Source organism: Podarcis pityusensis, assembly GCF_964106645.2.
Source record: "Podarcis pityusensis genome assembly, chromosome: 2".
NCBI lineage: Eukaryota > Metazoa > Chordata > Lepidosauria > Squamata > Lacertidae > Podarcis > Podarcis pityusensis.
Window position 1 is genome coordinate 44,610,332 of NC_138029.1, and position 16,624 is coordinate 44,626,955.

At 42.3% G+C, this 16,624-nt stretch overlaps 1 protein-coding gene across 15 annotated transcripts in view; it reads left to right on the forward strand.

The window, feature by feature from the left end:
* CACNA1A (calcium voltage-gated channel subunit alpha1 A) overlaps nt 1-16,624 on the forward strand; it is a 258,043-nt gene that overhangs the window by 202,394 nt on the left and 39,025 nt on the right. For 13 of the 15 annotated variants that reach the window (XM_080996997.1, XM_080996986.1, XM_080997000.1 and 10 more), the window contains 6 exons: nt 4,106-4,222; nt 4,840-4,905; nt 5,787-5,902; nt 6,326-6,476; nt 9,060-9,187; nt 12,346-12,442. In XM_080996997.1, coding sequence (XP_080853123.1) covers nt 4,106-4,222; nt 4,840-4,905; nt 5,787-5,902; nt 6,326-6,476; nt 9,060-9,187; nt 12,346-12,442 — 675 coding nt within the window. Of the gene's footprint in view, nt 1-4,105; nt 4,223-4,839; nt 4,906-5,786; nt 5,903-6,325; nt 6,477-9,059; nt 9,188-11,307; nt 11,405-12,345; nt 12,443-16,624 lie in introns of all 15 variants that reach the window. The other 2 variants (XM_080996998.1, XM_080996993.1) reach the window with 1 other exon arrangement.

The window sequence follows — 16,624 nt, forward strand, 5'->3', positions numbered from 1 at the left end:
TGCATTTCTCCGTTTGCTGGAACTCAACTTGCGGTATTAAAATACCCACCCTTCCCTGACCTTCTCTGATCCTCTCCATCTCAATGTTTGCATCTAGGATCCGGTTGGTTTGATTACTTTCTCAAGCCTAAGTGCCTTACATTAATCAAAAGCATCTTCTTGGCGCATTGCATGATCTTTTGAGCCAAAGATGCCTGCAGTTTACTGGGCAGCTTCCGCTTTTAGTCCCCCCACTTACCCCATATTGTGTCACTTATTTTATTCAGATTCACATATGGCTTCCAGTAACCCCATAGCAGGGATGTGGTATATATGCTGGCTGTTTGCCATAATAAACATTGATTGATTGAGGGATATGGTATAGTAATACTGCAGCCTTGGTGATGCCAATCTCTGAAGAGATGATTACATTTAATCTAAGACTTGCATCAGTATGGATAGGCTTTCTAAAAGGATATGGTGGTAGATAGAAAGCTGTATCTGCAAGTTGCTGGGTTCTGACCCAGGGCCAGTGTCAGTTTCTGTCTGGGGGAAAACTTGGGATGGGAATTCAACATGCAAGTGCCTTACTTGATGACATACAAAACCTGATGACAGTTTGCATGGGTGGAGCATCCACCACAGTTGAAATACTACAGATACTTTGCATATCATCTGGCATCACCTCCAGGCACATAGGTTTTGCAGTGTGTGCGCAGTCAAATAGAAGACCTAAAAATCCCACTTGTCAATAGCTATCTGAACAAGTACAGAAAAGCCCTGCACCCCCAGCTTCATTCTGCATGCACAGGCATGCCCATTCACTCAAAACTTTTCACATTTAACCTTCCCTTAATGCATACAACTTTAGCTGGGTATCCACTTACCACCTAAACACAACACACGCAAACACATTTCCTCACACATGAACTGACCCTAAGTTCCTCTCAGTGATATTAGTATTCTCCATACACTTTCAGCCATGCACAGACAACCTCTGCTTTGGTCAGTTGAGGTAGAACAATTCCTTAGAAGAAGTAAAATATCATTATAACTATGGAAATTAGCCCAAGCCCATTTAGGAGTATTGAGAGGGATATTAACATCCCTTTTCCTGAGAGTCAGTTGTGGAGGGTAAGTCAAAGGGAAATCCTTAATTTTATTTCTCTGGGCCACATTCAGTCTTACTTTTCTAACACACACCGATACTCCTCTTAAGATTAGGGTAGACATTAATTTTGAAAGATTGCATGTGCGTCCGTTTCACATATTTACCAAAGAGGAATCTGTTGAGAAAACTTCTTCAAAATGAAACAGACATATATATAATAAATATAAATCAAATTGAAACAGACACACATCACAGACAAAATGCATAGCTTGAAGCAGTGATGCCTCCTATACTGGTTGGCTGACTTGGTACAATGATCTAAATATTCAGTTGCTGAAAGGACATTGCTACTTAAAGTCCAGCTTTTCTGAGGGAGGGTAAATTGACAGTTTGACTGAAGAAATCTTGGCCTGTAGTGAAGCTTAGTGATAAAATGTTCAGAAGAAGGGAGGCAGAATGAATGGTACAGAGTAGGAAATGGACTGAAAGCAGGGAATCTGAAGGAAGGGTAGGTGAGCTAGGAAAAAGCAGCAACGGGAGTTTAGGCAAAAAAGAAAAGGAGGAGGTGGCAGTGAAGAAATTCTACAATGTGTAAGATCAAGAGGCAGGTGTATGGTGTATGTTTGGGGCAGGAGAGTGCTAGGACTGTTAGCCAAAAGAGACAGGATGAATAAAAAGTGTGGGGCAAAGTAGAGTGGACTGAAAAAATGCAATAAAATTTGTAGGTGGAGACATGGAATGGAACTGAAGAAAGTAGGATACAAGAAGAAAGCTGAGCTAGGACTGTGGATTTTGTCTGAAAGGAAATGGGCAGGCAAGAGAGGTTTGGAGGACTAGAGACAGTGGAACCGAGGTGGGGGGGCGTGTTTCTAGATCTAGTCTGACACAGGTTTCCACTGGTTAAATAGTTTACTTTCACTGCATCATTGTGTCCTGGAATAAGATTCAAAAGGCAAGGGGCAGAGCTGAAATATATATATTGGTTTAAACAAAAGAGCTATATGTTTTGGCTGAAAGATTGTCCACTTAAGATATTGATCTTAGAATAGGCTTAAAAAGTAATGTAGGAAGTGAACTTTGGAATACAGGTGGTTAATAGGAAAGAGAGAATGGTGTGTGGCACCATTCCTAATGGTCTGTGTGGGCATATATTTCCAACTGGAAATGGGTGTGGGTCCCCTGCCTGTCTCTCTTTCCCTCTGCATGAATATCATTCTTTGTTTGTCCTGCATGATCTGAGCATGGCAGTTTTAACAAACTGGTTTCACCCCATTGTATGTGTCACAGAGCCACCTCCACTACTGCCACCATGCATGTCCACTGAAATCCCAGTTAGAGGAACAGCCTTTTTGGAGGGTTGGAGAAGGATGGGCTTATAGCTTCTGGGAACACACATGCAAACACATGCATATAAAGAGTGAAGATGCAGCAATTAGGTTTCTTTTTGGAAGAGAAAATAAATCCTATTACAGTACATGGATATATTTGGCTGCAAGAACCACACTGTATGTCCACTGTGTTATCCCACACTTATAATGTCCATTGTGTAACTGCATGGCAATTCCTCAGTCTTTGTTTTATAATTATAGAGCAAGGCATGTAGCAAGCCGGTACATGTTGAGTGGTCACACCAATCCTTTGGCATGTGTATTGCCTGAGTCTTTTTTGTGCAGTTTTCTTTGGAGTTTGTGTATGAGGGGCGCTGTAGCACAGGTACTTTCATGAGTCTTGAGGGAGATGTTGGTGCAACTACATTCATTCCTGTGATGTATGTTGCATAGGTATCCCTACACACTCAGTCCGCCAGATCACTTGCACTGTTTAGTGTACTATGGTGAAGCCACATGGTAATTCTCTTTGGAACCGTTAGAGCCAGCCAGGTTGTCCCTTTACAGTGTTCTCATTGCTTGAACATGCAATTCGGGTTCCAGTGAGATCAAAGTGTGGTTCCATTGAGTTCAATATCGAAACCCAGGAAAGGTCCATGGGGCATAGATTACTAAAGCACTTAACCGTTCATACTGGGGCTAAAATACAGGTTCCTGTTCAAGGGCTTTTGCCCAGGGATAAAGCTCATGTGTTTCTTACATGAGTTAAATATAAGTTGGCATTTTGTATCTAAGTTTATCTTTTTCTGTGCTAGGCCCTTCTTCCAACCTTTACTGGAACTCTTTTTTAGAAAGTGTCTGAAGGTCTCAGTGGTAGTTACTAGAGATACACAAACACATACATCAATATTCTATTGTCCAAACTCAGGTGATATCCCAACCCTCAGAAACCTTGGGCATCTTTCGCTCTCAGGGGCTGTGGGTGTCTGGCCATAGAACACTTTGCAACTAAGAAGTACAATGTCACACTTCAATGTATTCATTTTATCCCAGAAGCTTATATGCCATTTCCTCTGAAGGAGACAGATAAAAATGCATCTTGGTGAACCCAACAGGAGAATGTTTTTCCTATCTTGCCAGAATCACAAATCCTTCTTTTAGCTACAAATTTGTTGAACTAAGCTCTTCCTTCAGGGCTTGGGGTGTGGCCCAACACCTGTTGGGTGCACAGAACAGATGCATTTTCCATCGAGAATGATATGATAGCAAGTCTCCAGACATTTCTCAGCTCTCCTCTTCCTCACTGGCACTTGTCTTGCTTTCTCCTCTCTCCAGATTTGTGTGCACAGAACATGTGTGATGTGAGGCCACACAATAATGTTCTGCTTGCTTGTGTCAAAAAATATCAGTGCATTTGGTTGTGGGTTTATTTTAAAAAAATGTAATCATGTGCTAATGAATTATCACTGATTTTCCAAATGGATGATTTTCCAAGTAGAGGGGTGGCCTTATTATCATGCTAATTTTCTTCATGTGTGTGATCCCTCTCCCTTTCTTTGCTATTCAGTGATCCTTACTAACCACTGCAGAGTTGGTTTGCATTTGTTTTCTTACCAACCCCCTGAGTCTGTGGTCACCACATCCCCACCCTGATCCAGCTAATGCCACTTTCCCTTCATCTCCCCAGAACAACTTCATCAACCTGAGTTTCCTTAGGCTGTTTCGAGCTGCCCGTCTCATTAAGCTGCTCCGACAAGGCTACACCATCCGCATCCTGCTCTGGACCTTTGTCCAGTCCTTTAAGGTAATAACAAAGGGCTTTAGGATTGAGCTACTAACTTGGATTCCTTGAGATTTGAAGTTGTGGGTGGTTGAGAGAGAAAGGGAGGGAAGTAGTAGGAGTGCAGAAAGTTTAGGAGATTATAGCTAGAGACATCCAACCTCATCCATCTACCTGTTTATTTCTCTGTTCATTCACCACCTCTTATCATGCACTTTGAATCATGAATACTTTCTTTCATGTTGTTGAAGTTGAATCATGTTTCATGAGTAGCTTTCCATTAACTCACCCTTTTGCATGGGTAAGTAATCACTGCACGATTTCTGTAGTCACGATGTGGCAGGGATTGGAGGAAGGAGTGATAGGGTCTACAACAGCCTTCTTCAACATGGTGCCCTCCAGTTGACTCCCATCCTCCTTCATTCCTGACCATTGACCATACTGACTGAGGCTGATGGTAGTTGTAGGGCAGCAGGGTGGGGAAGACTGGCCTACAAGCAGTCTCTTTCATTGATTCAGTGACAGCAATCAGTTTGTAAGAAGAAGGGAGCCATATTCCCAGTAAAACAAGTGTGGTACACACACACAAAATGTGAAACTTAAAAAAATAATAATGTATGCTCATGTTTTTCCCTCACTAGGCCCTTCCGTATGTGTGTCTGCTGATTGCAATGCTCTTCTTCATTTATGCGATTATTGGAATGCAGGTAAGTGCCAGTAAGCTACTATCCCATGCTGGGTTTCACCATGAATGCTGCAGTGCCTCTAGTGCTTAGCTTAGGTACAATAACATACTGCTGTTTTTGTGCTGGAGCCTTTGAACTTGTAAAGTGAGGACCAGCCTAGTTGGGAGCTGTCCCCAAACTGCAGAAGACTTAACTTATGGAGCGCTCAAGCACATTGTAGTGTCAATGTCAAGAACATCTACCTCACCCTTGCAACATGCCTGAGGTCTTCCTGCTTGTACAATAAACCCTAGTACAAGCTGAAGACAGGCAGCTTGGTGCCTGTCATCCTCATTGTTATAACAGCATTCCAGGTTAGGATGAGTGTTGTCCCTGTAATATTGCCTTACCTTGCCTTATAAAAGCTTAGTGTACAACTGCACTGTCCCACTCCTGCTATCAGAAGAGATTTGATGTCAGAGAATGAGGCACATCCCCTTTAAGTATTCATCCTGAAGCACCCACTTTGCTGCAGGACTATTTAAGGTGACTGGTACTGGAAGAATTCTGCAAGTTGTTTTTTGCTGGGATACCTTACATTCAGTCTGTCCTTGTAACCAGCCCCACAGTAAACTGCCTGGGGTTGGTTTCAACTGCTGGCAGCCTGTTCTGGCCTTTTGTTGTCCCTAGTCCATGTAGGCTGTGGTCAGGAACAGATTACCTTTTCATTTCTTCTCCAAACATGAAAATGAGCCCCACCTAGCCTCGCTGATAGGTGACCTACATCCATTGCTACAAGCAATGGCTCTACCACCACTAGATAGCAATGTTTGGAAACCTACTCTTTCCTGAAGTTTTCTTTTTGGATCTTTTGTATTTCAAGGCTTTTTCTTCATTTTGTTTTTATTTGTTTGTCTTCTCAGGTCTTTGGTAACATTAGCATTGAGATTGATGAAGATATGTCTGAAGATGAAAAACCTGCCATCACCGAGCACAACAATTTCCGCACATTCTTTCAAGCCCTAATGCTTCTCTTTAGGTGAGGCCCAGACCTTATTCATGCGCAGGAAGCCCACTTCATCTAGCCAAGGCCCTGCCCAATGCAAAAGATGTACAGTCTCCTAGATGCGGGGCAGTAGCTGTACCTAAAACAAACTCAGTGTATTTCATTAAAGGATCAGAGATTGCACTATACAATACTTCTTTTGCTCATCCAAAAAGTGACTGAATCAACAGGCTAAATGAAAAATCCCTGTATTAACAAGCTTCTACATCACAGTCAAGGGATTTTTCTGTAACTACCACCCAAGTGTTCTGAAGGTAGCTGCAGTTCTTTTGTGAGACCCCAAAACTTATGGACCTTTATTGGTTGTTATGGACCTTTATTGAGATGGAGATGCTGCCATCCCAGCTGTGATGGATCCCCAATGCTCACTGTCTTTTTCTCTTCTCGCTTTCTCAGAAGTGCCACAGGTGAGGCTTGGCATGAGATCATGCTCTCCTGTCTGAGTGGAAAGCTCTGTGATGAGAAAGCAGACCTCAAAGGCAGAGAGTGTGGCAATGAATTTGCATACTTCTATTTTGTTTCCTTCATCTTCTTGTGCTCTTTCCTGGTGAGTCAAAATTCATAAAGGGGAGCGGGGGGGGGGGACATAGGACTGTGATACACAGTTTGCTAGAACAAGGATGCCAGCAGACCACCTTTCTCAGATGACAGTTTCATTATGCAGTAGTAAACACTTGTTGTGGGGATTAGGACATCTTTCCGCAACATGATGCTGGTATTACAGGGCTGTTTGTTTTTAGAGACAATGTTTTTCATTATTATCAATCGTACAGTAACAGAATGAGCAAAGGGGATGAATGGGGAAGGTGGGTAAATAGGTATTGTGTGCTTTTAGTGTGTTAGATTGGCACGCACGTATTTTTAAGTGCCATAAGTGTCAATCAGAGAAGGCATTCCTAATAGCATTATAGACATTTGGGTGTTTTGCCAGAGGACGATCGCTTTTTTCTAGCATTCAAATATTAATCACATGGAGAATGCAACTTTCCCTCCAGTGAGCACTTCTGTGGTTGTGCAACTATCATATACTTTTATTAGCTGGTACCTGTGCAATTCCTGTTGATGAACAATACACTTCTCCCCACATAGTCTTGTACCATGTGAGAGTTTGATTTTTTTTAATTATTAGTATTTTTATTGACATATCTTGTAAAAGTGCAATCAGTTGAAAGCGTCATATATACATTGCCCTTTATTTATAATTCTAGAACATAATGAACATTGCCCATTTTTCCATGATTTTGTTTGATTGGTTTACATGTGTTCTGTTAAAATAAGTTAAGTCATTGTTATGATAGACCATACCTTCTCTATCCACTCTAATAAAGATGGTGTATTCCGCTTTTCCAATACTTGGCAATTGTTATTTTTGTGGCTGTTAATAAATTAACTACCACCTCCAAGTCATTTTATGAAATTAATTATTTTAAAAATCCTAAAAATACAGTCCTAAAATAATGAGGCATAAGATAATCCATTAAGGATTATTAGTATTAAGTAGTATTAAGGATTGTTTTCAAAACAGATTGAATAATAGGACACACACCAAAAATATGTATTAAGTCTGGTTTTCTTTCCCCACATCTCCTACAGTTTGTCCTCATTAGTATTCTATATCAAATTCAACTTATAAGGGGCACAGTCCCATTAATACTGATTTTAATAATAATTTTACTTTAAATCAGCTGATAACCTTTGAAGACTATGAGCTCATATTTATTTCCATTTATTTGTATTTATTTCATACCCATATGCTTTCCAATTTTTTTCATAAAATTACTGGTTGTTTGTTCTGTATCTTGAATCAGATCATAAAATTTACTTATATTCCCCCTTCTCTCTGCATTTGTAAAAAGAGCTGTTTTTAATGGTTTTTAAGTGTGTTTTTTTACTGCTGTAGATACTGAGCAATTCCAGCAGGAACACTCAAGTATCTTTATCTGTCTCCCAGGAGTATAGGCACTCTAGGCAGTTGCTTAGTTTGCCTCTATGGTTGGTCAGTCCTGATTGGTGAAGGAGGAGCTTGGGGAATGGCTCCAACATTGGTCAACATCTGTTCTCTCACCAATTAGTGGTACTAGTGGGAGAAGATACCTGAAGCTCTGAAGCAATAAAACCCAGTGTGGTATCTCCACACGAATGAAGAGCTGCTGTATTTTGTAGCTAACAAGTAGTACTAGTAACAAGTAGTACTTGCAATATGGAGTCTTCCAGTTCAGGATTTTAGTCAGCTAGCCAAGAGCTCTTTGAGGATACCCCATTCAATTTCCCCTCCCCTCTGATTTTCCATTTTGTTTTTCCTCCCACCATCAGGCAATATTCCATGGCAACTGAACAAGCTTAGTCCTCATTGAACTGTTGATTCCTCTGCAACACACACTGAGGGCTATGCTTGCTCAGGAATGCTAGCTGGTGGTTGTTGCAGGCCTGGGGGAGAACACAAAAATGGGAAATTATGGTTTAAAAAAAGAAGCTTTTTTGTCCTTTTGCAAACCTTGGGTTTTCCGTCACACCTGCTTGTGTGTGGATTATACCATTTTGGCTTCATAAGCCAACATTCAGAGAATTCAGATAGCTGTTAGTATATGATTTTCTGCGTTTGCACTCTAGAGTCAGGGAAGGACAGCTTTGGAGTGAATTGCAGCTTCATTTCTCAAATGAGGAACAGGCTGTTTGGTAGCTGCAAGAAGGACCTGCAGCTCCCAAGCATGATCTAGTGTGGCAGTGGTGGTTGCAACCGCAGGAGGTAGCTTGAGGTAGGCAGCAGCCTTTGCTTTGTGGCAAGTTGTATGTATGTGTAAGAGAGAATGTCAGCAGGTAAATGGTAAGTTACATTGCTCTACTCACAGGTATGCTCATTTCAAGTTTTAAAATGTTACTTTTGTGCCTGCATATCTGCATATATAAGTTTGTTCATGTTACCGTTGCTAATATGCGATGTGGGGGGGGGAGAGGCGAAGGGGTGTGCCACTATTTGCTATGTTGGTCCCTCTCTCTAGTTACTTGAGGTCACATAGACTCTGGGCCTAAGCCTTGGTTTGCAGCAAGATGATAATTCTCAGCATTATTGAGCATTTCACCAGTTACTTAACACGTCTGTATCCATCTGTGTGCCTTCTTGATATTGCAGATGTTGAACCTTTTTGTGGCTGTTATCATGGACAACTTTGAGTATCTGACACGTGATTCTTCCATTTTGGGGCCCCACCATCTGGACGAGTATGTGCGTGTGTGGGCTGAGTATGATCCTGCTGCCTGGTAAGGACATGCCTACCTGGCCGTTCCCAATACTGTACTCACAGCCATTGCCCCACACCAAGCAAAAGCTTGGGAAAGTGGATCAAATTGATCCATGCTTGGGGAAAACTCTCCTTAGTAAGGAAAACAGGGGCAGGGGATGGAGAAGAATTAGGTCTTAGAAGCTGGGCAGGGAGGCTGCAGCTTAAGATTCCTGGGTTCTGCTGATTCCAACTCTATTAGGAAAGAGATTTAGCAGTGTGAAAGCTAAGACACCTATGCGCTCTACATTACTTTCACACAAGATGTGCATTGGCTGGTAGGAGCATCGACTCCTGCGTTTTTGTTCATCTCAGGAAGGAAAACAATATTTAGGACTACAAAAGAAAAATAGTCTTATGCTTGTTCTACTCTAACAGAGCGAAGATATGATGTCACATTGGTAGACACAGTCCTTATCTGTAATGATGCGAGAGAAAGGCAGAAGCCTAATCTGAGGCAGAGACTGGAGCCACTGCCCCTGTTTGCATGCAGCTCCATTGTGAGTCACCCACCTTAGCTGAGTTCCAGTCAGTGTGGATCTGTGGCCACTGCCACTCTGCCATTCCCATTCCTGTTGGCTAATTCCTGTGGGTCTCACTAGGAACAAGAGATTGCAAGAAGCAGATATGGGGGGGTTTTATCTCTGATTAACATTTCCTCTTTTAATTTTAGGTTTTTGCAGCTGGACTCTGTCAACTCCACACACACACACACCCTTACATTATCCCATATGTTCAAAAGGGCATGATGTATGGCCCCTTGTGCCCAGGGATACCTGTTGCCATTTCCCTATTCTACCTAGTGGGCTATGTAGCCCCTACTGTAGGAAAACTGAGTAACATCACTAGTGTCACTTGAGCCAGACATGTGTATCTGAAGAAGTGTGCATGCACATGAAAGCTTATACTCAGAACCAACTTAGTTGGTCTGTAAGGTGCTATTGGACAATTTTTATTTATTTTTATTTATTGAGCCAGACACTTATCTCAGTGAAGCCCCTGATGGTAGCGGCTATGCTTCCTGTTTTGTGTCATGTTAGTAGTATGTGAGCTAAAAAAGGGTTATTGTGGTACTGACTTGGAAGCCGTCACAGAACCTACCAGTGTTATGTATTGTTCAGCCATCAAAGAAATGTGCTCAATAGCTCTGTTAGTTATAAATGACACACTTCTCAAATGTTGGCCTGTAGAGAGGTGATTGTTTGTTTGTGTGTGTATGTGAGACAGAGAGAGAGAGCATGTGTATGTGTGTGCCTATCATTCTGGTGTGTAACTATTCTTGTAATTTTTTTATGGTTTGCTGGGGAGGAGGCCAAGCACTCTGCTGCTGCAAGCAGGCACAGTGAGCAGAGTTGTGATAATTGGCACCTAACAGAAGGTCCACCCAGCGTTCTCTTGGTATCATTTGTCACCCCTGTGCCCTGTTGAGAATGAATGCCCGTTGTGTCCAGGTTTAATGTGTTTGTTTACGCTGCCAGCCCTAACTGGCAAAACCTGCCAAGCCCAGCTGAGGGAGTGTTCATCAGGGAGCCTGTGCCATGCAGGGGCAGGAAAACCAGGTCTGCCCCCGCCTGAGCACTGGTTTCTGTGCATTTAATAAAAAGGAAGAAAAATGTTGGAATGGGAAGCCCAGGGCTCCTAGAGTCCATGGCACAATGACTGGTTTTAAAGCGTCCATTGTGAGTTACAGAAAGGCAGCAATGCCTAATGGAAGAAATACCCAAGTTGGGACCTCAGCTCACACTTGACACATGATCTTTGATAAATCTCACCATGCTGCATAGTTGTGTGTCATTCCCCTATCTTCCTGTCACCCTATATATTTAATGGAAATGGTACTGGCTCATCTTCTTTCCCAGTACTGATGGAGAACCCAATAGAGCTGCAGCAAAACCTGGGCTGCACAGCTCTGAGAAGCCCCTTTCCCCCTGCTGCCACCAATGGGAATGTACAGTTTCTCCATAAGCCCTGCGGGGGGTGGTATGGCTGGACTGAAGGTCTCTAGCCAGCAGTCCTGCTATGTTCTGTGTGTTCATGACAGTGTATGTGTTTCTCTTGCCCTGTAGCGTCTGCACTAACCCCCGTGTATTCTTCTTGCAGTGGCCGAATTCATTATAAGGATATGTACAGTTTATTACGTGTAATATCTCCCCCCCTGGGCTTAGGCAAGAAATGCCCTCATAGGGTTGCTTGCAAGGTTTGACTTACACTAAAACCTGCTAGCATCAACGGAATGAATGTTGCTTATGATTTCTTTAATATATATATTTCATATATATATATCTATATATATCTGTACACATACCTATCTATATATATTGCACTTTCAAGAGTAATTTAATGTAATTAGCCAACAGAATGCGTGAAATGATGCTGCCACCCAGACCAGTAACGCATGGAGCATACCGGTTACCTTGAACCATCTCTGCTTGCTGTTAGCTGGAGCTAGGCCTGGAGGGTTCTATGAGTCTCTCTCTCTCTACTCACCTCCACCACTCTCTGCACATTAATACTTCATTTGGGGAGGACAGAGACTCCATTGACACCTCTGCCATTTCCCCCCCTCCCCTCCCCACTTCTTTCCACCCCCCTTTCCCTCCACCTTCTCTTCCTGCACTCTGCCCTCCTCCCACATTGGCAAAGAGGGGCTTTCTCATCTCAATCTGTCTTTCTCTTTCTCTCCTTCTTTCTGTGGATCTTCATTACTAAGAGGACCTGACTCTGTACTCCTTGGCCCTATAAGCCCATGGAGGATTGTGGTCTGCATTTATAACCTGAGGCTGAGTAAACTAGATGAAGGCACATGCTTAAGTTAAACCTGTCCCTTTTGCAATGGGAACGCTAGCTCTGTAAGTACGGAGCTTGCACTTAAGCATTTTGCTGGATCACAGCCAGTTTGAGGAGCCATCTTTCTACTCCCAGTCGTCCATGAAGATCAAGCATATTTGAACTCTTGGCTGATAAGCAGCACAGTAATCTTTACATTTTTATCTTCCATTTTTTTCTTTTCCAATTGATTTCCAATATTTTTCTCTTCTTTGCATCTCTCTCTCTTTTCTATTTTTCTGTGTATTTTTTCCTTTTTTAATTATTATTATTATTTTTTGGTTGTTTTTATTTTTAATTTTTTGCTCCCAGGGGCCGGATGACTTTCATGGACATGTATGAGATGCTGAGACACATGTCTCCACCCCTGGGGCTAGGGAAGAAATGCCCTGCCCGTGTTGCTTATAAGGTAGAATAATTTTTAAGAAATAAACAAGGCATATTTCAAGTTAGCTTCATTTTTAATTATTTTTTTTTCAACAACAAAAATACAAAAGCTATAATTTTTGTACATTTCTTCCCCCTTCTCAATACAATTTCTTGAGCAGTAACAGTGTGTCCGTTCAGTACCGTTAGCGTTTCATGTTTCAGAGACTCCATTATGGCCAATAAATGTTGGGTGGGTAAGAAACAACTCCAAGGTGCATGATCCTACTCAAAATCCTCCATCAAAGTGCCACCACCCTGTCCTCCTGCATCTAGCAGAAGAGACATTGCTATTAAAATGTTTCACCTCCCATTCCCTTTGCCGCCGCCCCCAAACAATTTAAACAGCTGTAATTGCTCTGAAACTATCCAGCCAATACAGATACCACAAATGAACTGGGAAGAACAAAGCCGGAAGGGGAAGAGAGACCAAAGATCCAAAACACATTTAATGGCGCTATGAGTACTTTTGATCAGGCCAGTGTGTCCGCTTCTAGTGTGGGGAGTCAAAATGATATTAGTCACCATTACCTGCACTCTCCAGAAAGAACTGATGCCATTGGATTGAAATATTTTCTAAATAAGTAAAATGCAAGGCCTTGTGCATCTATTCATCAGTTTTCCTCTACCTGGGCAATCTTTCCCTTTGACCCATAACACTGTAGTGGAGCTCCTGAATCTCTGTTAAAATCCAGTTAACCACATTGCAGGGGTAGGTTGCAGCATAGTACATATGACTGTTGATGAGCTTTTTGGTGTCAATATAGGGAACACTGTAGAGAAAATTAATGTTATACCCATTAGTTGAAAGCATATGAAGCACTTGAACTGCCCATATATGCAGGTGAACAATGTAGCATATAACTAGAAGTTTGCCCACACTCATCCATTTCAGACAAAATCCCCCCAATGAGATGAAGTTTCTGTGGTTCCCAACTTTCTTGAATGCACCTCACATGTTCAGCAGTATCCGGGACCCAAAATCCCCTGGTGTCTTTCACGGCATGAACAGAGCTCTCCCAGGAATTCCTGATCAACCTCCTGTAAGTAATGTGAAATGTGGGGGTAGCACAGGTAGCACAAGGGCAGAAGCACATTATTCAGACTCCATGAGGTAATTTGCAGGGATGAGTTAATTTCCTTGTATCTGGGTTTAGATTATCTGGATAAATTCCAGATAAATTTAACAATATTTCAAAACAGCAGGAAATTAAATGTAAACAAGATAGTAAGAAAGTGCCCCCATCTAACCCCACCCCACTGCATCCTGGAGACATTGGATAGTGTTAAGGGACCAGAATGCATGTGTGGTTTCCTACACATGATGAGAGCCTATGCAATGATAAGACAAAGTCACCTTCAGTTTCAGTGAGGGAGATAAAGCCATGGAAAAGTGATAGGTCACCAAGGAAGGTGAGGACAATGCAATTTACCCCATGGTCCTCTTTGCCACCCCTCCCAAGGATATGGGTTCCTAGTTGCCCCTGAGTGTCCTCCCAGGCTTTGTGGAGCCTGTTCTGCACCTTGGTACACAAGTGGCCATTAGGAGATTTGGGGTAAGGTGGCATCAGTATGCTGATGCTACCCAGCTCTGCTCTGTAACATCAGGAGAGACTGTGCAAGCTATAGATTGGTACCTGGTCTAGGAGCTGGATAAGCTTCAACTGGTAAGACAGCTACAGCCATTTCTGGATCAGAATATCCTGACCTCCAGGCTGGATTACTTACTTCAGTGTGCTTGCCTTTGGGGTTGGTCCAGAAGCTGCAGCTGTTGCAAAATCTGGTGCTTAGCTACCAGGCTGTTTGTGCTGCTGGTTTTGCTGTATAAAGACCTATACAGCATAGGACCAGGATACCCAAAAGATTGTCTTACACCTTAGATACCTAGTCGATCATTGTGCTTTGCAGGTGAGGGCCTCCTCAGAAGGTCCATCCTGTACAATGTCAGAATTGGGCCCTACCATTTGGAATTCCCTTTCCTTAAACAGTAGATAGGTGCACCTAACGAAGATCTTCCTCTTTCATCAGGCCTTTTAAGATGAGATCTTTACCAGTCTGCATCTGTACTTGAATTGTTTTAAAGATGGTTTTATTATTTTATCCCTTGTGGTTCACTGCCTTGGGCTTCTTTGAAAGGAAGGGCAGGGTATAAATTTAATTAATAAATAAAATAAATAACATCACATCTAGTTTGGTGCTGATAATGATTTATAAAGCTCGTTCTGAGCATTTGATTCAGTATTTAACAAGTATGCAATTAGAGTGCTCACTTGCGATGCATTTTTTTCATAACTGAAGTTTTTCTGTTGTATGTATCCTAGAGATCACTTTTGATCTACACCACTTTCTGTAACCATGGCATAGGCATGGCCACTTGGTGTTGCATTCATATGGCAGCAGCTGATAATGCAATTTAGTACTGAAGCATAAATTTAGGAAACAATACTGAATAATGAAAAATAGGATTTTGAATGATGGTCCTTTTTCAGTACACTAGGGTATGCTACCCATGTTAAGCCTGCTCAGTCACCAACCTGCCATTTGAGCTTGTGGGAATCATTGTCCGGATTAGAACACATGGCACAGGACTTGCAGGTGTTAGTGTGCTTGGCACTTGAAAAACCATCTATCTGGAAATGAATTGAAACTGGTAGAATTGGGCTTGTATTATGAGGGTCTTCACAGAGTTTTACTATGGTTTAAGCTCCAGTTTATTAGTTCAGACTTTTGTGCAAGACAGACAGTATTCACCTTCAGCTGCCAGTTAACAAGAGCCTAGAAGTGCAGGACTATACTCATTACCTCTTACACATGTACAGGCTAGCAACAGAACACATGCCCAGGTATGTGTTCTGGGTAGAAGTTAGACTCAAGTCTTGGGCTCCATCCACCAACTTGCCTATGGGTTGCAGTTCATTCTGCAGTTGGGATTGCTCTCTCATGCCCTTCCGGCTGCCCATAAAAGAATAAGGGAGGTGGGGAAGTTCTTGTAGTTGTTCTAATGGCTCTTTTGATCTCTTTGCATAACTTAAAACAGACACCCATGCCTTTTCAGTGCTTCTGCCTCCATAACGGTGTAACTTCCTACAAAAGAACACAACCTAAGGGGAAGTAGTTCACTACTCTTAACCAGAGACGAATTAACAGCAACTAACCTTTTTCTCTGCCCCCTTCTCTCTGCTGCTCCATGCCTCCTTCTCTGTCAATGCAGTTCTAACCTATCAGAAGCTTTTCCCTTCTGCTCCTCCATAACTTCATATTCTAACCCTAAACCTTTTATGCATCTCAGCAGCTGATCATCAAGCTACATCTTCTTTCTCCTTTTCTTCCCTAAGTCTACCACTCATACCCAGAGCTTACCCTCTCACATTTTCTGTGTTATGTGTGTGATCTCTCTTTCACCCTTCTGAACCATTGTGTTTCTATTGCTGGTTCATGGCACAGATATTGAAAAGCTCACTCTCACTTGAAAGGGTCCTTGGATTCTGCAAGTTTAGTGTGGGGAGAAGGGGGAAGATATAAAACTCTGCCAGTTTTATCAGTGGGGATAGACTCTGTAGTAAAGGTTTCAGTGCAGTCTGATGCCACAGAAACTGTGTAGTGAACATGCCACTATAGGATGAGAAATGTAGGAAGATTTGGGGAGAGGGTACTCAAATCCACCCAAGCAAGAGCAGTAAGTAAAGATGAATGTTTGAAAGGGCCATGGTGAGTAGGAGGCAGTAACTGAAATAGGTTTTTCAGATGAAAGATTATACTACTGTATCCTAATGGCAGCCAGCAACTAATACTTCCTTCAGACTATAATATCAGACCAGTCGTTGTACTGAAACATATGTGAAATGATCAGAGTGCTGGGAGAGACGAGGTCAGTTTGCTCACATTGCTCTGCCAATGGAAGAACCTTGTGGGAGGGGTGAATTGCACAGCTATGCAAGTGCCACCACACATTTCCGATCTCTGATGCTTGTGTGGTTCTTCACATGTAATTCTACCCCTCCCACATGGTTCCTGCGCTTTTAGGTTACCAAAGTGGAAGCCATAAGAGAAGTGTGATCAGTCTCCAACTACATCTTGCTACTGAAGTAAACATGACAGCTCTTTCAACCTCTTGGTAGGTCCTTTTTGTGATATGTTTTAATTTGGGTTTAGGAGCAGGGGAAGG